Source organism: Pungitius pungitius, chromosome 12, assembly GCF_949316345.1.
Source record: "Pungitius pungitius chromosome 12, fPunPun2.1, whole genome shotgun sequence".
NCBI lineage: Eukaryota > Metazoa > Chordata > Actinopteri > Perciformes > Gasterosteidae > Pungitius > Pungitius pungitius.
Window position 1 is genome coordinate 5388607 of NC_084911.1, and position 22282 is coordinate 5410888.

General features: G+C 44.3%; 3 protein-coding genes across 4 annotated transcripts; 1 reads left to right on the top strand and 2 right to left on the bottom strand.

The window, feature by feature from the left end:
* Window positions 1-856: 856 nt before the first annotated feature.
* On the bottom strand, window positions 857-8690 carry slc4a1a (solute carrier family 4 member 1a (Diego blood group)). Of its 2 annotated transcripts, none has more exons than XM_037476592.2 (21): window positions 8542-8690; window positions 7386-7454; window positions 7186-7241; window positions 6733-6839; window positions 6374-6420; window positions 6121-6286; window positions 5879-6014; window positions 5715-5784; window positions 5583-5625; window positions 5321-5505; window positions 5024-5231; window positions 4489-4692; window positions 4235-4383; window positions 3952-4146; window positions 3604-3849; window positions 3415-3504; window positions 2827-2993; window positions 2506-2747; window positions 2240-2409; window positions 1968-2141; window positions 857-1870 (listed from the first exon to the last, which is right to left on the bottom strand). In XM_037476592.2, exons 2-21 carry the CDS (start codon window positions 7407-7409, stop codon window positions 1793-1795), a joined length of 2757 nt encoding a protein of 918 aa, XP_037332489.2. In that variant the 5' UTR covers window positions 7410-7454; window positions 8542-8690; the 3' UTR covers window positions 857-1792. The 2 variants fall into 2 exon arrangements, with proteins under 2 accessions (XP_037332489.2, XP_037332488.2); XM_037476591.2 differs by having other exon boundaries at window positions 8522-8669.
* A 3727-nt stretch (window positions 8691-12417) lies between these two features.
* Window positions 12418-15371, bottom strand: LOC119220860 (migration and invasion enhancer 1-like). The gene is made up of 4 exons (XM_037477149.2): window positions 15221-15371; window positions 14938-15035; window positions 13875-13951; window positions 12418-13338 (listed from the first exon to the last, which is right to left on the bottom strand). The coding sequence occupies exons 1-4, from the start codon at window positions 15367-15369 to the stop codon at window positions 13255-13257; spliced, it is 408 nt and encodes a 135-aa protein (XP_037333046.1). The 5' UTR covers window positions 15370-15371; the 3' UTR covers window positions 12418-13254.
* A 56-nt stretch (window positions 15372-15427) lies between these two features.
* On the top strand, window positions 15428-21286 carry si:ch211-214j24.15 (uncharacterized). The gene is given in 6 exon segments (XM_037477148.2): window positions 15428-16489; window positions 16982-17674; window positions 18014-18197; window positions 18199-18719; window positions 18856-19503; window positions 19974-21286. Coding segments are annotated over 6 exon segments (2775 nt in total). The 5' UTR covers window positions 15428-16464; the 3' UTR covers window positions 20678-21286.
* Window positions 21287-22282: the final 996 nt, after the last annotated feature.

The following is a 22282-nucleotide window of genomic DNA, read 5'->3' on the forward strand; positions in this document are numbered from 1 at the left end:
TCCTGTATTCGGATGCCACTGGTTGCTTAATTTATTTCTACCAGCTCATCATCCCAAACACGGTTGACTTAATTTGAATGACATAGAAATACATATTTATGATAACTATTTTAGTTTCAACTTTTGAACGTCGAATTTTCCACTTTCCACACAATCATAACCATCCCCACTGTGTTCAAGGTTGCCACTATTCGTGTATTTTCAACATTGAAATGGGAATCCTCCACTACGGGCTGTTTGACAGCTCCATTCAGGCCCCGCGTGTTGTTTCCTTTCTACTCCACCTTGTGTGTTTGTGGGCGGAACCCCCGGCTGTCCAATCCAGTCCGTCCGATTCAGGCAAAACAAATGACTCTCGGGCGCTCGGCGTTGTGCTGCGTTCCCTTGCCATCGGAATTATTTGCATCATGTCAAGAGAATAAGTGATAGCGCCATACTTTTAGTAAAAATACCGTGTCCATATATTTGGTGGTAATTCTACACCAAAGTTCTTTTTTGCATTGCATGTTTTATTAAACAGTGAACGTCCTTTTTTCAAAGTCACCACATCTAATGTGGTTGTTTCTCAATTACATTTGCATTTCAAAATGTTATTATGGCTGCTTGATCAAATAGAATTAGTCATTGACAATGTGCTTGTCTTGACAGGTCACGATTGTTTTATGAAATTATGTATTCGTTTTTTACATATTTAAGTATAAATTAATTAGAAACGTATGCTATATTGGGAACTTTCAATGATTCAAGCCTTACTTCATTTCTTTTTATTGTGTCTTGACATAATCTTATTTAAATAAAGTACATTTAGAAAAACTGGTGTTGTCATTAAGAGTAATTTCCTTTTTCAGGATACAACTATTTGCAGCCACGTCAATCTTCGAGTATCAAGAAGTTAGAATTTACTTGATAAACTTGAATGCAGCATGTAGCTGAGTGGCAGGCCCATAGAAATAAAATAGCTATTCTGACTCGGAGGGCAGGCTTCTTGGTGAACACCCCTCTCCTGTTAATTGAAAGGCTGAACTGATAGATTTGGGCTTTAAGTTAGGTGAACTATCATCATGTCTATGTGTTAATAAAATAAAGCCCTTGATGGATGTTTTTTATTTTTAATAAAGTGAAAATTCATCCAATCCAAACAAGCATGTACAGTGTTTTAAGCATACAAACACATGAGCATAATAACATACATTTAAAAATACTTTTATCCCTGATTATATCCTCCGAACAACAATGAGCTCAAACGATTATACCTCATCATCAATTATCTTCCTAAAACTGAAAGCAATTACACACATATATTTAAGTGCATTACACATGCTTCCATACACATCTAATATATAAAATAAGAAAAACTCAAGTAACACAATATAAAACGTTTTTGGTTACTATTTGGGACAAAGGAAGGTGTTACAATCGTAATAAGATTCATCAATTGTGTGTGTTAATGTGTGTAAATAGAGTGTGAATAGTGAGTTTTGCTTTACTTTAATAGCACCCCTAAATGTAGGTGGAATTGTATTATTATAACATAAGCAGTACTTGTCACATTAAAGCTATACTGTATACACTAAAAGAAAAAGGATAATATAAATCAATTTACCTCAGGTCTTAAATGGTATTTTCTTTTAGAGATTAACAATAATAACATAAAAGTTTAAAACTCTAATTGTTAATGAATACATATTGATAAAGGCACCTGATATTACATGTTCATATAATTACTATTAGTCAAGCATTAAGTGCATTTAAAAGTTCCACTGTCAATGAAACATTCATGATACGGTGTTGTTTATGGCAGCGGGGACTCATTGTACACATCTACCCCAGGTTCCTCCTCAAACGTCACTTTGGCATCATCCGCGTCAAGCTGTAACACAAAGACACCCCGTTGTAACAGTAAAACCCCACACCTCAAACAACCTGATGGTGTCATATTATAATAATTGATGCATCGAGGTACTTACGCATTTCATTTCTGCGGCAGAGAAGAGCGTGCCGGTCATAAACATGCGCAGAGGGATGGTGAGGATGAGAACAAAAGGCAGCGCCAGGGAGGCGGGACTCATCTTCACCGCCCACAAAACACCCAGGCACACAATCTGGATGACAGTGAAGAGATGCATCCGCAATGTCTTAACCTGCACATAGGAGAGCAAAGGAGAGCGTTAATAGGGGGGGGGGGAGAAAAACTCAAACTACAAACATGTACCATTGTGAGCTTGATATTCAAACACACCCTGGTGGCGTAGGCTTCGTCCGGGTGGTATTTCTTTGGGGTGATCAGCAGAAGCATCCTGTCCCACATCTGGATTCCACTCAAAGAGGTGATGCCCATGTAGAGGAAGATGCCGAACAAGGCGGTCATAGGAATCATCCTTAGAATAGGCTCCATAAAAATAGACACACCTGGAATTCAAACAAAGTGAATGATTGTCAAAGGAAAGCGCCAGTTTCAACTTGGCCTGCTGTTTCGACATCCGCACTGTAGATGGCAGCACCTACCAACCAGGATGGCCACAAGGAAGCCACTGATTCTCTGCTCCAGCACCTTCTCAATCTCAGGTTTTGTGCCCTTGGTCATGACAGTGAGAGCGTTGGCGTGGGTGACGGATCTCACGGTGGCAGCACTCAGCCACGGCACCCCGAGAAAGGAGGAGAGCCCCCCCATGGTGACCAGGAGGAGCAGATCGAAGTGAAAACCGGATCCCTTCACCATCTTCCTTTCAGGCTTGCTCACAATCAGCCTGACAATCAGACACAACAGGAATGATTAACTTCAAATGGAGTGGCTGACTGACGGCCATTATTCCCAGTGTCACTCACGTAGTAATCTGGGATTCCAGGAAGATGAGGATGAAGACTAGCACTGCTGGCACACAGCAGGCGCCCATCATCCAGATGGGGAATGGCTTCTTCTCTCCCAAGGGGTTGATGAACCAGCCTCGGATTTTAGGGTTGGTCACCTCAATACCTTTCGGCACAACGAGTTTCTACCACGGGAGAGCATGCATTTGTTAAACTTAGGAGTAGTTTGAGTTTTGTCACATTTCGAGGGAACATCATTTTAAGAAGAATGTAACCAGGGACATAAACTTTAGTTTCACAGGTTGAGAGCCTCAAAGAACGAGTACATCATGAACTTGAGTTAAAAAAGATATTTTTGTTGTTAAATTTAAAAAAAAGAAACAGTTTGAATGAAATATAGATCTTTTGAAATATAAATCCTCGATGGAAAAAACACCCTCGACCTACATGGCTCAAAATCATTTTAAAAGTGCTCTACTGTGACAGAAGTCATCTTAATAGTTACATTTCTATATTGTCGATTCCCAATACTGTTAATAATGAAAATGTTGCTTTTTTGATAAAACCTATTGACGAAGTCTCCACCCAACACAATACAACTCTTACCTGGGTGTAGGCGTCCTCGATGCTGATATCCACAGCAATCATGAAGAAAATAGCTATGGGGACACCAAAGTCTCCAATCAAACGGCGGATCTAGTGAGACAGCAGCAGGGAACGCGGTGGTCAATGTCAGAACCTACAGAGCATCTTTTCAAAACTTCACAATCTCCGGAAATAGAAGGTTGATCTTACGGGGCCGGGGAAGTAGTGACCATTCTTGAAATGACGGAGGAAGTACGCGATAAAGAAGCAACCAAACATCAGGCACATAGAGAGCAGGGCAGTGTTGGGGTAGGCCCTTTCGATCTCCTTCTCGTGAATGGTGACGTTGCCATCGTGACTGAACACAGGGTGCTCTATGATGACCGGATGGAAGGGGTTTTCCGTTGAGTCGTTCAGGTGTTCGTAGTTCAGAATCAGAGGGTGGGTTTTGAAGATCTGAGCAACAGGACATGATGAGTTTAGAGGAGGCAAAACAAGACCCGACATATGAGGCAATCACAGCAAAATGAAGTTGGAAGAGGGTGAGGTGAGAAAAACCTTGATGAGCTTGCTAAACGTCTCATAGATGAAGATGAGAGAGATGAGGATGGAGAATATTTCCTGAGTGAAGCGGGAGATGTATCGGACCAGGAAGCTGCCCTCCACGGCCACGATGATGATCACGATCACTATCAGCCACATCCCCACCCAGATACGGCCCACAATGTACTCAATGCCCTGGGTCACGCAGAACTAGTATGGGGTGAAGAAAACATACCAGATGATAATGAAGAAAAATAAATAATAGCCACGAAAGATTGATTTCAGGAACCATACGTACAGAGTAAAAAGCTTCCTCAAACACCAGCAGAGGTCCAGAGAAGCCGATGACGAGGACCGGCTGAGCGGCGATGAGAGAGAAGATGACACCCTGGAGACTGGTGGAGACCATAAGCTCTGACACGCCCATCAGTTTTCCAGTTTTGTCAGCTAGAGTCGGATATGGGAGAGAATTATTAATTCTACAATCGCTCGAGTAACTCACAAGAATCGAGCGACAGAAATCCGACACAGCTTTCCATCCCCCTTTTTTACCCAGAAGCCCTCCAAAAGTGATGGCCGGAGAGAGGGCAGCGAAGTAGATGAAGATGACGGCAGCGAGGACCTGAGGGTTCAGAGCATCTGTGTAGTCGCTGATGTAGTGGCGGTAACGACGCTTCAGGTCCTTCACCATCCCGCCAAAGGGATAGCCTGTACGGGCCAGAGGGTCCTCACGTGGCTCCTCCGGAGGTTTCTCATCTGGACAAATAAATCCGAGTGATGTTGAGAGGGATGACACTAGTCTGCCGTTTCTCATGACACGTTTTTCTCATCTCTACCCTAGAGGTTTCATTTGTTCGTCCTGTTTAGTGACTTTTGGTGGCTACTCAGGTCCTTTCTCTATCATGTTCCTGAAGTGGAACAAATGTTTTTGTTTTGTTTACTACATTTAGCAAATTTAGAAAATAAACGCACCCGCATCCTTTTTTTAATGCCTTGTGCAGTGCATCAGAGTTGAAATGAAGAAAAATCCTTGTCTTGCAGATAACGAAGTGCAGTAAAGCAACAACATTTTGAGAACCAGGCTGACCTTTGACCCTGTCACCAAAGGCAAGGCGAGTGTCACTGGGACGCAGTCTGTCACGCAGCATCTTCTTCTGGAAATCGATGATTGGCTCAAGCATTTCCTTGTCTTGGATCTCAGTGGGGGGGATGACAATGCTGCAGTCCATGAAGTCAGCGATGGCGTTGGTCAGATCTTTTTCAGTCTGGGCCAAAAAAGCCTCCAGGCAAAACACCTGTGAGAGCAGAAAGCTTTTACTCACCTGCACCAAGTAAAAAATTTGCAAATTCTTTGTATCTCTCACTACTCTCCCTTCCCTCTCACCCAGTCAGCCATGAGAGCACCCATGGCACGGCCACTTTCGCTGTAGTCCACCCCGCTCTGGCTGGGGCCGACGAGCACAAAGACGAAGCGAACAGGTACGGGAGACTCCAGAGAGGAGTTCATCACCATGGAGTCACTTAACCTCACAAAGGCCGTCACAGGCTTCTGCAGGGTGTCCACGACGCCTATTGAGAAAACACCATTTTTAGCCATATCTGCTCCAAGAAATGCACGCGAAGACACGTAACTGTATCTGAATTACCTGAGAGGATAATTGAGGCCTCCACATTGTCCAAGGTGTCTCTCTGCAAGAATAACGATATGTCAATAAATGAATATGTTATTGATGATCAGCTGAATAAGTAAAAACGTTTAAATAGAACTAATAGGATACCTTCTTGGCTACAGAAAAGGTCTTCATCTCAATGTCTCCTGAGGGAGTAATCATAGGCTCCTCAAACTGACTGCAAGCACACATAAAATGAGGATAAAGTGTATGCTGCAGACAACCGTATGTTTCAAATCTTGTGTAAAGAAATATCGGGTAGTGGTGGATACCTGCGTTTCATAAGGAGAGCTCTAAGCAGGTCATCGCGATCACTGGCGCGGATCTCATCCTTGTCCAGCAGCTCATCGACCACCTTCTCCACTATGGTAGATAGACTGCTGGCATTCAGGTCGAAGATGACGGCACCTGAGTACATTTGGGTTCCTTTTTATTTTCATCAAGAACTGAAACCAGTTGTATAATATCTTTTTGTATGAATAGATTTCTGTTTCATCAGGGTCTCCTAAGGCACCTGTGCTCATGGTCTTGCGCAGCTGGATCAAGCTCTTGAAAGTGAGATGGGAGACATGAGAAGGACCCCATTTCCCAGTGGCCGGGTTAAAGTTCTCCTCGTAGCCCACCCAGCGGCCAGTCTCCTGCCAGATGTTGCCCTGGAGCTCATTCAGCTCCACGTAGGCCTGTGGTAATGTGATTTGTCAGTAAACACACCCCGGGATAAAGAAGATTTACAGTGAAGAAGATAAATGTGGAGAATGCCGACTAACCTGAGCGTCCCCTCTCGTGGTGGCATTGGTGTTCCGGTTTAGATACGCTGTAAGAAGGATGTGGACAAGCAGTAAGATCTTCTACTTAAGTCAAAGTAGGGAATGTTCAACTACAAGGAAAAGGTGCACATTCAAAACCTGATTTACATAAAAGTGAATAAGTCGTATCATCACATGAAATGGACATGAAATTTTCCCTGTGAGTGATTTAACATGATGCTTCTGGATCAACATCCTTACTGATTTAATGTGTATTTGTTTAAGGTTCTATTAGAATACAGTTTAATTGACAGAATGCATCATATTGCATTAGATCATCATATGTTTGTCCAGCTGCAGGGCCTGTGAGGGGAACCTACCTTCTGAATCGCTGGGGATGTAGAGGGCCCCCCCCTCATTCTCCTCTTCCTGCTGTTCCTGCCTCCCCCCCTCTATGTCATAGATGGTGCTTTGGTCGGGTGGAGTCCTGGTGGGGGAGAGAAGTGGAACAATCAATGAAGAATAATGATGAGCATCTTTTCAGCAATTTTCCCTAAAATCTAAGCTTAGAAAGGATGAGGGAATCCTTAGCTGAAAAATTCTACTGTTCGTTCTGTTGTTTCCACAAGAGGACAGGATTGCTTCACGTATTTCTCATCATTCACTACTTGGATATCCGGGTTGTAGACCTTTTTTGTGCTGCCTTATAAATAATACTCTTGTGCTTTCCTAAAAATTATTTAAAAGTTAAACGAGATGTTGAAATTGACATTAAAGTGTCAGTTACTACTGAAACAGAGAGTGAGAGTAAGGAAATGAGAGTAAGGACTCACAGTCTCACTGGAGAGGGAAAGGCCGAGTCATTGTCTTCATTGGACATCTCGCTGCCCTAGAATGAATGGAAGAAAGTTGGATGAGAACTGAAGAAACTAAGTGAAACAGGACTTTTCTCGTCTCCGTAGGTGATAAAACAGAAAACTGTTTAAGGAACTGTTGCAAAGACTTTTTGATGTAAAAGGAAATTGGGACAAACCTCAAAACTCAAATGGTTTTCCATTGATGTTTTTCAGATGTTGACCTCACAGGTCCTTTTACGCATTCCCTAAGGCCAAAAAAAAAAAAGAATGAACAAACATTGAAACACACAAATAAGAAACTCAACCAAGACTATTAAACTAAATCTTCTTTCCACTGGTGATTTGTGAGTCCTTGGATTTGACAGTTAACGCAAACAGGTGCATCTACAGCATCCAAAGCAAAGACTTTTTCATTTCTAATTGTTAGTTGATCAATTGTGAGAAAAGTACAGCTGTTCTAAAGTCAACTCAGAGGCCTGCTGCCATATACCCCTATCCAGCTGCCTGCAGTCAGTTTTTAACAGATAGTCCGCCAGCCGTTGGCTACGAGATCTTCGTTATGGTTTAAATAGAAGACGCATAGAGCCTTATCTTTGGGTTACACCCTTCTTCAACTAAACACATCTGTTCTCCAACGGTACAACACAAAAATATGCTGCTACTGTAAAAGCAAGTTACACAAAATGATTACATTTAGACAGGAATACTCAAAAAACATTTAACATTTTGTGCTGCTTTTATTGGATTATATTTCAATTTCCCAAACTGAAAAAGCCCTGCTTTTTTTTTCACTATTGAAAATATTTCTCAGCAGAATATCCAAATAAGGGACAAGTAACTTCCCATTAGGTTTTGCAAATCCTTAAATTGAGTAAGCAACGGTTGTAATCTATAGATTAGGTGCTGCACGTGAACAAAACATTACCATTTAGTGGTAACACTAAACACTAAATTCCTCACACAGTAACACTGAATATATACAGATAGTTCATTACAAAGTCAAAATGTAATCTTTCAAAGTGCCACAAATGGTAAAAATTCCCAAATGATAATCCCACTTGACATTGACCTCAAATTAGTTAAAGGGGCTGGATTTGTCTTTATAAAAATTATGCACAACAAAAACAATATTCTTCCTCTAAGTAGATCATTTGATCTGAACTCCCGCCCTTATCATACTTGGTAGAAACATCGTAGGTTAGAATATCTCCTCTCCTATAACCCTACATTCAAATATCCATCCAGTTTGACCTCTACCCTCCCGTGTAACAACGTGTGTCAGACCCCTGCCTGGAGGAGGCCACACCCTTACCTGCACGAAGGTACTCCCACCTGATCTCCAGCACTGGAAACAGGACGGTCTCTGCTCTGTCAACCTTGACGAGCCCGATGAGAAACTGAGCCAGGACCAACGAAAAAGACGAGTGCGGTGAGAGAAAGAGGGGAACACCCATGTGAAACTACGTCGACCCTAAGACGCGCTGTACCCCTCGATCCCTCTGGTTGCCGAGCAACCTGGCAGGTGGGTGGGGGAGATAAGGCCTGTGTGACAGTCAGACGGCCCAATCGTCCAGGGACACCTTGGAACGGGGATATCCCAACCCTAGTTTGCCCCCCTCCGCCCTCCCAGCACAGACCGGGTCCAAGCCTGGACAGACGTAGTACAAGATGAACCCGTTTGGACCAGCGGGCCTAACCTCGTCCCGTCTGAGGGGCACACGGGGGGCAAAGAGGGCACAGTATCATCATACACTATCAAGACGACAGCACCTTAGTACGTAACCCTGCGTACGTAATGGGGATTCCGCGGGGGGGGGGGGGGGGGGGACCCGACTTTTTTTTTCAATTTAAGCTGAGTTTGTTTGTCTCATGAATGGCTCATGTGACATGGTAGACAGGGTTAGATACCGACACAATGATGCAACAATGACACACACACACACACACACACACACAACAAAGAAGTCCAAAAGTGCAAATGCATGTGAGGATTGACACACAAAGTAAACAACAACTCTTGTGTTTTACTGTTCACAAGTAGTATGCCTTCTGAAATACAACCAGTTAAACTAGTAGGCTACAGGCAACTTTGTGTACATGGATTTGAGTTAAAATAGTTGTATGTGTACTGATAACAGATGTGCTGCCTCTCTGTAAAGGTACAGAGGAAAAGTCAACTTAATTTAATTATTTAGATCCAGCAAAACCTTTATTTCACCATGATTTCAAGCCACACCTCAGAGGGCGTTTCTTGTAAAGATAAATGTTTCAAACCACACCCACAGGTACTGGTGAAATATTTTCTTAAACATCAGCTCATACTTTTACAGTTCTCACCATTTCAGCAACGCCATGGTTGCGGCATTCAACCTTTCTCATAGTTAGATTCTGGTTTGACTGCTGCCCCAGGAATGCCATCCAGCAACCAAAGGCTGAGTCAGATTGTGAGAGAGCCCGGCCTGATGTCATCCATTAGCCACTCTTCATGGCTGCTTCCTTCCACCGGCTTCTTCCAACTCCCAAATGTACTGGATCAGAGAACATTAGTGTTCGTTGAGTGTACCTAAAAAGATTGGCACTGGTTATTAGCATTTTTTCACACCAATTTAACAATGCTAGAGCTTTTCTGTGTGGGATCCTTGATCATCTTATATGGCTTTTTTTGAGGCTGTGAATAGCTGAATGAGCCAAATACACCTGAGACCGCAAAAAAACAGTATCAATATATAGATACACTATCCACTAATGATTCGTTTTAACATAAGTGATTGATTATAATAAATACGTCAACATTTTTGCCATGACGATTGTATCTGAGTGTCTTTGTAGTCCCCGGTTAAATATGTCGGAAGGATGAAAAAGTGATGTTTCGGATTATCTCTCAAGATCTACAGACTCTGTCTGTGAAACTGATTTCAGCTTCCAGCCTTGACAAAGGTTGTCCCTTATGTGGAGGCTTTGTCAGCCAAGAAAAAGGCGGCTCACTGTCGGAAAGGAGGAAGCCCCTCGGTCCGCTTCATCTCCGGTGGAAACTGCAATTTTAATCGCGAATTTAAACTCAACTGAATGCGATGTGATGTCCTCACATGATTGTAGAATGAGTCAAAGTCACGGGTTTGATGTCGAGAAAACCATAATCGGAAAAAAAGGTAACGCTTGACTTCATAAGTCCTGAAACTAATCCGGTATTGCGGGATGTTTGTTGGGGATGTTTCCTTAACAAACTGATCACAGGAAAGATGCAGTCCTCGTCTAAATGAAAGCGGTACTGTTCTACTGGGATGAATGAGGAGTCAGGGTATCAAAAGTGATTAGCACACAGTGAAAACACGCACAAACACACAACAATGGGGCCCCTAGCTGAAGACACGCTGGCTCAGGCCTGTTATCACCACTCTTAAGGAGCTATCTGCGGCGTCCATGTGTCTCAACATACAGTATGCAGACACTCCCAGTGGTCAAAATGGACACTCTTTTCCGGACGGACGTGTTGAGAATCTTCAGTCTGAGTGCATTATTTGAGAATGCCAAATTGAGATCTAAAGAGTTCCAAACCTTGTTTTAAGAAGTCCAAGATTAGAAAAATGTATGAAAGAACAGACAAAATGATGTAGTGTTTCATGATAACAATCTAGGTCAAAAGGGGTCACATCAAACATCTATAAAATGAACAGAAGGCTTGTGGCTGAAATGGGGTTTGTACTATTAACCAACTTTTTATGAAAAATGAGGTGTGAGGGGAACTTAAGAGACAAAAATACATCTGATTATGAAGGATTATGGAAATGTTCACATGGCTTTAGAATGTGTACAAAAAAATGTCCTCATTTACTGCAAGATTGATATTTTTAAAAAATGTTATCAAAGAACTTTTAACACCGATTAACACAAATTTCCAAAACAAAATACATATATTATCTAAACGTTAAGGAAGAAAGTCACCTAATTGACAACTTTTATCCTGTCCGTTTTTAAAACTCTTAATTGTGGCACTAAATACTGCATCAGAGAGCAGCTCTATCGGGGTTAGGATAAGCAGAGAGTAATCACTGAGAGCCAGAGCCGGCTCAAAGGACCCACCTCGTCTCAGTGGACGTCCTTTAACAACATGCTGCTTGAGACTTGGGAGTCAGGGCTTCAGCTGTTGCCGCGGGTTACCAGCGCCACTAATTCTACTACATGCGGTTTCTACCTGTGACCACAAAACTCAGCTCATAGTTAGCGATCCAGTGGATTCATTCATTCCCAACAGATCATCATTATCTCACGTATGTCAAATGTATACATATTTTAGAAATTATACTATTTATATTTCACACTTTGTAACTGCATTTGCTTGTTAGTTATGAAATGCTTTTTGATTTTTGTGGCTTTGCACCACCTGAGCCTTTGTTCTGTCTAGTTAAACTTCACAACTAAAAAGGAAGTTAATTTAGACACTGTTGGCAGAATGGGTAACGTTTTTGGTGTTATATCCTGTTAGTTCAAATAAATATTAATATACAATCTGAGTTTCAATTGAATGGAATTATATAAATAGTACTTTTTTTACTAAATCTAATATAATTTGTAGCATGTGACGTTTTGAGAACACACAGGTTTTGGTGCCCAACCATGTATTTGTTTTCAGGGCTTTTTGTAGGAGTCTCGGGAGGCCAGGGGCTAGATTCGGGGTGTGGACATTAGCGCCCCTTAGTGTAACCAAAGAGACAGAAACCAAGAATAAATCGTTCCGTCTTTTGCTCTACGCAACTATCAGGGATTTTAAATCAGCTGCACCCCTGAATGAAAGAAAGCATTACAAATATTTCTCAGCAAAACTGTATTTCTTGATTAACAATCCTCAGAGGAACTTAAATGAGCATTTCTTGCTCGAGGAGACAACGAGGAACACAAACAGAACTCTTGTTTATGTTCATCTTAGGCGACTGTCGCCATGCGGGCCGCTCAACATGACAAAGAGAAACCCTGTCCAACCGGTTGACTGGGAAAATTGGCAGTTGTGAGAATCGCCAAGAGACCGTACCAAGAAAGGAGAGCAGCTCTGGGTCAAAGCGACCAAGCGGAACGCAGCCTGTGGTGTTGTTTGAAAGTGCGCGTGAGGGAGAGGCGAAGTAAAACCAAACCCTCATGATAACATTTGGTCGTCTGTATGGAAACAAGAAAAACAGATCTGCAATATCCTAAAGGGATGACAACTGCAGCACATGAGCTATTACAGTACGTTTATTTAAAGTTAAAAAGTTTCCTGACATCCGAGTGAACATTGAGGTGATTATGGTGCAGGCAGACATCTTGTTACGCGTGAGCTGACAAACCAGTGGGTGGTGGTCTTCAGAAGCACTGCCGATGATTGCGCTAGTAGCCAACAGTTGATAACACAGAGATAAATATATATGTATCAGAAACGGACGAGAGAAATTGAAAAGTTCTTATTTGATACGGAAAGAGAAAGAAACCGTTGGCAGCATAATTTTCCATTTCCCAATCCACAAATGATACAAAATTCCTTCAATATCTACAACCCTTACAGTAATGTTTCAAATATTATCATATCCTAAAACTCACCAAAGACCTGCGCAGAGGCAGAAACAAAGAGGCTGTCTGCCTTAAAAAATGTTTAATTTAAATCTACCTTGCATAATTCTCTCCTTCTGTGGAAAACTGGTAATTGCATGTGAACTCAGAACAAAAAAAAACTAAAGAATTAGACAGTTATAGAATATCAGGGAACCAGGCAGTAGGAAAAGTGAAGTAAAGGTATCTCCCTCGAATCCTCCTGCGACATCTTCTCCCCATCTGAGCTTCCATAATAAAGGGACTTCCAGGAATGGTTTCATCATACTATGACCTTTAACCTTTTAGGCCACAGTAATCATTAACAGTCCGGAGCACCACAATGAGAACCCAGAGGGGGAGCCAGATGTTTGGCGGCAGGAGACACCGGCCCTAGTGCATCTCCGCCAGCCTTCTGTAAAGCAGAGGTGACATCGGCAGTTTACAGAAGCACTGGCCGGTTTGGAAGCGGCAGGGCAGGCGGGGGGTTTACATGATGACGCATGGTGCGCGGCTTTTGGTTATCTTCTCGACAGGTTTGCCATCGTTGGCTTTGTTAACTGCATCCAAGACCTGTGGTAGCAGAAACAAAAACAATCAGTGTGTTATTAAGGAAATTTACGCTCTAGGTTCTGTAAGTAAAAGTACCAATAGGATACTTTCAAAACACACCACAAATATCTTCAGATAGCAATTTGACCTAAATAGCACATGATTGTAAATTCAACACATTGTGAATGATTCGAGTGACGCACAGTGCTTTTGATCCTCACAAAAAACGGGAAAAATGAAGTTTTTAAGTTGACAACCCTCAAACTATAATATAGTTATACAAATATTTACAAAAATATATTTTGAACTTTAATTTAAAGTTTTCTGCATTCTGTTACTGTTGGGAAAAAAAATGAAAACAAAACTTATTAACAGAACGTTTACCACCTCATAAAAAAGTACATGTCCCTTTAAGTAGTACAAGTAAAACCAGAAAGTGGCACTTCAACAATAGTATGAACCCTTTATTTGAACCTCATTTAAAGCGCAGTTCCTCACAAGCTTGATTACATTCCACTGCAGTAATTTACAGAGTTACATTTACTCATTTCACTCACGTCATCCTCATGTGGGAACCCCCCTAGCTCAAGCTTGGAGAAGATCAGCTGCCCGTTGACATCAATCTCAAAGCTGCCTGCGAAATGAAAAGAAGAACCTAAGAGGGCGCCACCCTTAATAGTGACTAATGCACCTCACCATTCAGATACTGATCCGGTGTTACACCCCTACTGGTTTTTAAAAATGTGTAATTTGAGAACTTCATTTATGAGATTTGATTCCTGATAGAATCTTTGCCATTTTGATTGGGTGACAATTAAGAATTGATACATTTGTCTCGAAGTGTTCTAAGACACGCCCAGTGTAACCAGTAGTTTCAGATCGCCCACACCAGAAGGTTTCCTCCATACCAATGTATCACATTTATAAATTAATAAGACGAATTGTATTAAGTGTATAAGGACTGGGCCGTGGCGCAGTGTATAGAGCGCATCTAATACAGGCAATTAGGTGTTTTGCGCCATGGGGTTCGAATCCTGGTCGGTTAAATCAATTTATATTTCTCCCTAAATGTAATGTGCAAGTGTCTATGGTGTACGTCACACTATGGCCGTAAGAAAACAATCCTCGCCAAAAAGTAGCATTACAACTGTTTGGAAGTGTTCTACGACACGCCCACTGTAACCAGTTGTTTTAGATCCCACACCAAAACGTTTCTTCCAGCCATCGTGTTCTGATTTAATGTAATAAATGTATTACATAAAAAAGGACAGGAAACCTGTGAATCTCTGCGTAAAGGACTCGTTGGCTTTAGGATGTTTTGACCCACGGGGTTCGAATCCCGATCGTTCCGATCTAATTTTAAATACATTTTCTTAAATAAATTTTTTCATACGTGGTTGTGATGTAGTGCTCACTTATACAATCGTGAACGCTGCAATGGATTTGTGATGCGTTTTGTAGAATTACAGCAATGTTTGTGAATGTGTGAAGAATCAGGAAACAGACTTCTGCTGTCGGGTAAACACAAACACGCACGCGTAGGGAAACCAGTAGATGTAAAAACCAGTAGGGGTGTAACACCGGGCACAAATAAATCAGTTTGAATAAACAAAGAATTACCTTGTCTTCCCACGAAGCCCGAAACAGCCGCATCGGGAAACTCCTGCTTGACAGCACGCCTGAGCTCCTGATAGCGGGGTTCGTAGCCTCACTTGCCACTGCAAGGGTAACACGTTATGGATTAAAAAGAAGAATAACAGTTACACCTTGCTCCATGCTAGCCGCGAGCTAACGATGCTAACAGTCTATTCAGTGGGTTTTACGGCAAAGACTCTCCCACAAACAGCAGCAGGTTAACTCTACAGTCACACGAGGAAAAGGAAACGACGAAAGATTGAGTTACCAGTATTCCACTTTAATTGTCACTCCCATTTTTGATGGTTTCCTTCGTGCCGTCGGTCTCAGGAGTAGAAAGCTGTGCGCGGTGCGGCGTGTAAACTGGTTTTGTAAGACTGAGCCGGCCAACGGGGCGGAGCTTAAGCCAGGAGACATTAGCGAAACCGGAACCAAACCAAGGGGGCGGGGTCCAGTGATGGATTAAATGCTTGGATTTGAAGCGTAACATTAGCTGAGCATAACACGTGACACTTCATTTCTATTTATTCTGGTGACGTTTCTGCTTAAGTAATTGCAAAACTTGTTGTAGGCCCCCTCTTGAAAACGTCCAGGTTTCCATGAGAGCCAAAACTGTTAAGAGGCCAAGGCCGGTAAAATTCACATAAAAAAATGAAAATAAATGTTGCATAACTTCCTCTCTCCCCCATGAATCAAACAATGGTTATTGGTGTATCCGGGAACAATGACTGTGCAGCCACCATCGGTCACACTGGTCACAAAACATTTTCGCCTCGTGGCTCCAAAAAAAAAAGTCAGCTACTTTTGATGAAAATATCTGTGTCCGCATGATTAACTGCTGATTAGTTTTAACAACTGTCAAAGGCCCCATGTCATGACACGCTTAGAGTTACCAAGCAAATAACATCAGTATTTTTGCTCATCCTTGTACTGGCACTTTTACTTATACGCAATTTAGTATCACTAGGTGGTTTAAATTACAAAAGCTGAATTGAATGTTAATTTTGTGTCAAATCTAAATCGGTAAATATATCTCAACTATTGATGTCATTGATTTTAATTTTTGTACCTCAAATAGGTATCTACAGTACTTGATTCAATTCATGACTCACACAAAAGCTCAGTTATGAATATTTTTAAGTCCTGCTCATATTTACTGTCCTGTATTTGGATTATTTATTCTTACATGCATAGATGATGATATTGTGTTATTATTTTAATAACATAGTAACAATGTGATTGAAAAAAACTGGTAAATAGTAAACACCTCCCAGATTGGACTGTCGACCTGCGGCTGACATGGTGTGGTCCACTATGTGACTGATTACTCATTAGAGACAACCTTCAGCCCCATAAACCCATAAAACACAAACTACGTCTTGCAGTATCCCTCCCTCAACAGGAAGATTTGGTCTCATTTTTTTTTTTACCAAGAACGCAGGCTTGTGGAGGTGAAATTAGAGTAAATGATGTTTTAAAGTCTTCCTGCTTTCCGATGGTACAGCATGTGACATGGCCACCAATGAGCTGTCAGCAAGTAAGTTTGAATCCTTTATCCTTTTCCTATTCATGCAGTTGTTATAAGTTCCATGTCTTCCTAATATCTAAAATTCTATATGATTTTTTATTGCCATATTATGACATCTCATACGTATTTTGTGCATTATAATGTCAGCATGTAGCATTTCAATTATTACATTTCTATATAATTGAAAAAGAGTGATATGATTTAACAAAATTCAGTAAAATGTTACAAGTAAATTGAGAATAAATTGTATTAGACTTCGGGCGCTAAACTCGAAAGATATTTAACTTACTATCATAAAATAAAGACAATGGAAAACAATGACTTGAATTATTGATTGATTATCTAAATTGTTGGCCCTTTATTATCAAACTATTAGAAAAAGAAACGCTGTAAATATTCCAATTGTATAACCCTAAACTCATGACTTTCTTCACTTTAACCTGCTCAACGTCCATTTGATTCGAGTCCTTAAAGCTGTAATTGAAATCGTCATTGTGTCAGTGGACAGCTGCTCTGCACCACAGTTGAAGATCATCCTCCTCGGTGGCCGAAACTGTGGGAAGAGCTCCTTGGGGAACCTAATCCTGGGCAAAGAGGAGTTTGTCACCCAAGAGAGGACCTCCTGCTGCAGGCGCCTGGGTGTGGTGGCCGGACGCTGGGTCACCGTGGTGGACACTCCCGGCTGGTGGTGCGACTTCGGCTCTCGGGACACACCCGAGCTGGTGAAGAGGGAGATCGCAAGCGGCGTCTCCCTGTGCGCCCCGGGGCCGCACGCCTTTCTCCTCACCGTCAAGGCCAGCTCGGCCTTCTCGGAGAAGCGCCGCCGGGCCGTGGAGGAGCACGTGGCCCTGCTGGGGGAGAGGGCGTGGAGTCACTGCGTGCTGGTCCTCGTCTCCGCCGACCGGAGCTCCGCACGCGCCGGAGCCGAAGAGCTCGCACGCAGCGGGGGGGAGGCGCTCCGCTGGCTCATCGGGAAGTGCGGTCAGAGGTGCCGCCGCGTGGTGGTCTCGGGGGACGTCGGCGCGGTCGGCGGGCTGCTGGAGGAGATCCAGGAACTCGTCACGCGCAATGGAAACGCGGTGTTCGAGTTGCGGGAGAGCGTTGCTCGCGCGACCGCCGAGGAGAAGAGGAGGGTGGAGGAGAGGGCTCGCGGGAGGTCCTTGAGGGTGAAGAAGCAAAGATCTCTCATGAGAGGCGAGTTTATCGGTATCTTTAACGTCTCAATAACTTGTCAACCTGATTGTTTTGTTTGAAGGGATGTAGATATAGAGACACTAGTAGTGATCATTTAACCCAGTGGTCCTCAACCACCGGGCCGCGGACCGCAACCGGTACCGGATGCTCTCCTAATTACGGTCGTTCGTCCCTTGACATAATTGCCAAGTTTTTTCACCTTATTCATTGCCCAAGACTAGTCCGCTAAACATTGTCGCCAAATTGTTTGGGGAGCCGTGGTCTAACCCTTTTCAAGAAATAAAACTATTAAATGAATGTTGATAAGAAATGGATCACACGTGTGCAATATTCTTCCAGAGAGTTTGCGGCCTGTGAGCTCCATCCGGATTGTGCTGGTGGGAGCGAAGGGTTCTGGGAAAAGCTCCACCATGAGCACAATCCTGAGCACAGAGAGCGGCCAGCCAGTGAGCAGAACGGCCCGGTGTGTGGTGGGGACGGGCCTGGTGTTCGGGAGACAGGTGACCGTGGTGGACACGCCGGGCGAACTACTTCTGTGCCGAGAGTCCCGTCTTCGACCGGAGGGAGCTGGCGCTCGGCGCGTCTCTCTGCCCTCCGGGGCCCAACGCCGTCCTGCTGGTGATCCGCGTGGACCGAGCCTTCTCCGAAACCCACGCGAGGGCAGCGGAGGAGCACCTGCGGCTGGTCGGCGGCGAGCGCGCGTGGAGACGCGCCATCGTGCTGATGAGCTGCGGGGACTGGCTGGCGGGCACGACCCCCGAGCACTGCGTCGAGAGCGAGGGAGGGCCCCTGCGGCGGCTCGTGGAACGATGCGGCAACAGGTACCACGTCCTGAACAACAAAACCAGGGACGATGGCTATCAAGTCCGAGTGCTGATCGGGAAGATCGAGGAGATGTTGGCCAGCTGTAGCGGGTGCCAGCATATCGAAGTGGAGAGGCCAGTGGTGCAACAGCTGCAGGGGGAGAGGAGAAGAGAGGAGGTGCGAGCCACGGAGAGGCTGGCGAGGAGGGAGAGGCAAAGGCAGATGGCGAGGTCTCAGCTGGGTGAGTTGGATTCATTTAAAAGTGATCAACAATGTGGGCTTAAATAAACACAATTGTACTGGATGACTTTTTTTTTTGCTTAGATTCTTTTGGAATTGAAATGTTTTCTTTGATGTGCGCAACTCCTTTCCGACAGCAAAGCTCAACGCCAGCACCGAACTGAGAATGGTGCTCATCGGCGGCCGGAAAACCGGTAAGAGCTCGTGTGGGGACTCCATCCTCAACAGCGAGTGCTCCCACGGGCAAAAACAAACCACTTCCTGCTGGGAAAAGCGAGCCACGGTCGGCGGCAAGACGGTGGTGGTGGTGGACACGCCGGCCCGCTTCACCGCGACCTCTGACCTCCTCCGCCTGCCGTCCTGCGCCGTCCTCGCGGTGGTCAACGTGAGCTCCTCATTTGACGCCGACCGCTTGGAGGCCATGGAGAAACAGCTGGAGGCCGGGGGAGCCCAGATGTGGCGCAGAGCCGCCGTGCTGTTCAGCCACGGCGACTGGCTGGGCGACACGAGCATCGAGCAGCGCATCGAGAGCGAAGGAGAGCCGCTGCGGAGGCTGGTGGAGAGGTGCGGGAACAGGTACCACGTGTTTGATAACAAGCACCGGGGCGACGGGACGCAGGTCAACGAGCTCATCGCCCTGCTCGAGGAGACGCTGGTTGAAGACGCGCCGGCTGTTCTCCCCAGAAGGGATCACCTGAGGGAGCGGGACACTTTACCAGGCGTGACCCCGCGTGACAAGGATAGAAAGAGGATCACGAGCTGCAGACAACAGGGGTCCCGTGAGCGTAAGTAAATGGCATTCATTGGTGCTTCTCCCCTTTTGGACAGATTGAGGCAGTTTAAGTCTGCATGTCATGTTTGAATCAGGAATAGAGATAGAATCAGGTACAACAGGTCTCACATGGAACACTAAGGCATGAAAAAACACGCAGAAGGAGTGAAAAAGTGCTGAACCATCGCCACTCCTTCTGAAGGTGTGAAAATAGGTGTGGAATTCTGAGCTATGTAAATGGCTGGTAAAAAGTAGTATTGACAAATAAGCATTATGCAAAACAGTTCAACTACACAGGTGTGTCACATTCCGTGTATCGCGTGGCAGGGTCACATCTACACTAGTTTATGGTACAAACAGGGAGGAGACAGCATCTGTCAGAGGGAGATAAGGAGATTCATATCTTAGGACGGGTGGAGACGGTTGTTAGAATTGTTTATGGCTCGCACGAAGTCAGTCCGCCTGTTATTATCTGTTTTGCAGTGATTGAATCCGCCAATCCCACCACTCAAACACCTCGCGGCTGCTCTGGAGGCCCCCATGGCGGCGCTCAGATAGTGGCCCTACCCGCAGCGAGTCCAGCATGGACTAGACTGGACGTCCTGGTGGGGGACGGTCTACCCTCCGTGCTCTGTGGGGGGGCGGCGCCGAGGTGGACCGTGAATCTGCCCGGATGGCTCCCGAACGATGTTCTTCACCTGCGAGTGGGCGGCGCACGGCGTCCGCTCTCATCCGCACGGCCAACGATGCTGCCGGTTGCACCTCGAACGCAACGCGGGACGCTAGCGGAGGAAAATGGCATCAGCGTGCACTCGCTTCGCCGTCCTGCGTCGAGGGAGCGGACTCTCGTGAGGCTCAGCGGGAGCGGAGGTCTGCGCGCACTGATCGACCAATGGGACGACAGCAACCTGGAGGAGCTGGAAGCCTTCATTGACTCGTACTTTGAGATGATTTGGGAGAAAACTATGGGGTCATTGGAGGATCCTGTCTGTCCCACCCTAGAGGAGGAGGAGGAGGAGGTGCTCTCATTGATCAACAGGGAACTGTCAAATCTGGAGCTCCTCGAGGAGATCAGGAGGGATGTGGCCGAGCTGAGGACAAGTCTGGAGAACAGCTGGAGGGCCATACAGGATCTCAGAGAAAGAAGTAAACAGGACGGCGATCAAGTTGATACAAATATGGAGTAAAGTGTTCTTGTTCTAAAGTGTAATAATGTGTTTGTCGGACTATGAAGTAAAAATTTGAAGCTACATTTTTGTCATGACGAACATGATGATGTTATATTTATCCACAAGAGGGAGCTGTTGCACAGGGGTTGGTTGCTATGTGGCATCAGCTGCAGAGACGTAAAATATTCTGTAGCGATGAAAGAAGTACTCAAATCCTTTTGGGCCATTTTTGGGTTTCTAATAGAATCTTTTTTCATTGGCTGAGTTAATGCACATGTCATAATTGTGTGCCCGAAATACAGACACTTGGACCCTTAAGGGCAAAAGAATTTCCCCATTAAAGCCAAAATGTTTGATCAGCCGGCGATGACGTTATCCAATCTTTCAATCTATATCGCTTTCAAGCCCTATCCTTAAAGTTGTACTCTTTAGTACAGAGCTATTTCATCATGTTTGACCTTTGGGGCAAAAACATGATGATTGCTATGGTTCTCTGCAGAAGAAAATACATTTCATCAAAACTATTTTGTTGCTAGGCATTGACATATTCCAGAATGTAAAATAAATTACAACTAAAAATGTACCCCAGCTGTGAGTATACAGGAAGTAACAATAAATTCTATTTTTCAGGCATTTTGTTGACATTTTAATCCTCTATGGACTTACACTGCATGGCCAATAGTACTCATTATGAGGTTAATAAACAAAACGTCCAATCTCTTCTCATGTCGGAGGTTTTCTCCCATTGAGTGCAAAAGCATGAGAGCGACGAGGTCGGGATGCGCAGCTGATGGCCGCCTTCATCCCAGAGGTGTTGCACGAGGTCAGGACTCCGTTCGGGCCAGTCATGTTATATCTGTGCAGAATATACAACCTTCTGTCCTACACATCAACTCCCTCCTTAGGCTCAGACTCCCTGACAACACCTTCAAGGGGAATAAACGGTAAGCGCCTCAGAGGAGGAATCCTGCCGCTAGCACAGAGAGACACGCAATTGATGAAATAAGAACAGTACACTTACAATATCAAGTATTGATTGAACATACATACATGAAGAACTTTATGGAATATGTCGAGGAACCTCCAGGTGCTGCAGAAGGTAGTAGGGCCTGAGACACATGGTATCCTCTCTACAAAGGAGACCTGCAAGCTGCGGTCCCTCTTGTATCTGAGGAGGGCTGTGGAGGTAATCAGGCATGAAAAAACACACAAAGTAAAGACAAACGCTACGTGTTGAACTGTGCAAGGATTCCTATATTGTGAACCAAGACAAACTAAACTAATCTTTATAAGGGTCATTTCTGAGACCTATAATGGTCAACGTGGTTGATTATTAAATGCCCCTTTCGGACTATTTTATCAGAAGGACAAAATGCCACATCCACCGCTTTCATTGTCAGTCACAGCTTCACCTTTTTATCTTGGAAACCTTCCTCGTGAGCGCAATGAGGCTCCAAATCCAGTGAAATGATTCCCTGCTGCTTCACAGCTTCCTCTACAAACACTAAAGCCTCGGGTGCTCAAAATCAACCGCGTTCGTCTGTTTAGGAGAGTCAACATGTGCGCTTCTCCCAGTTTACAGCCATGATTGGTTAAAAACAGGAGGTGGATGCAGCCGACCAC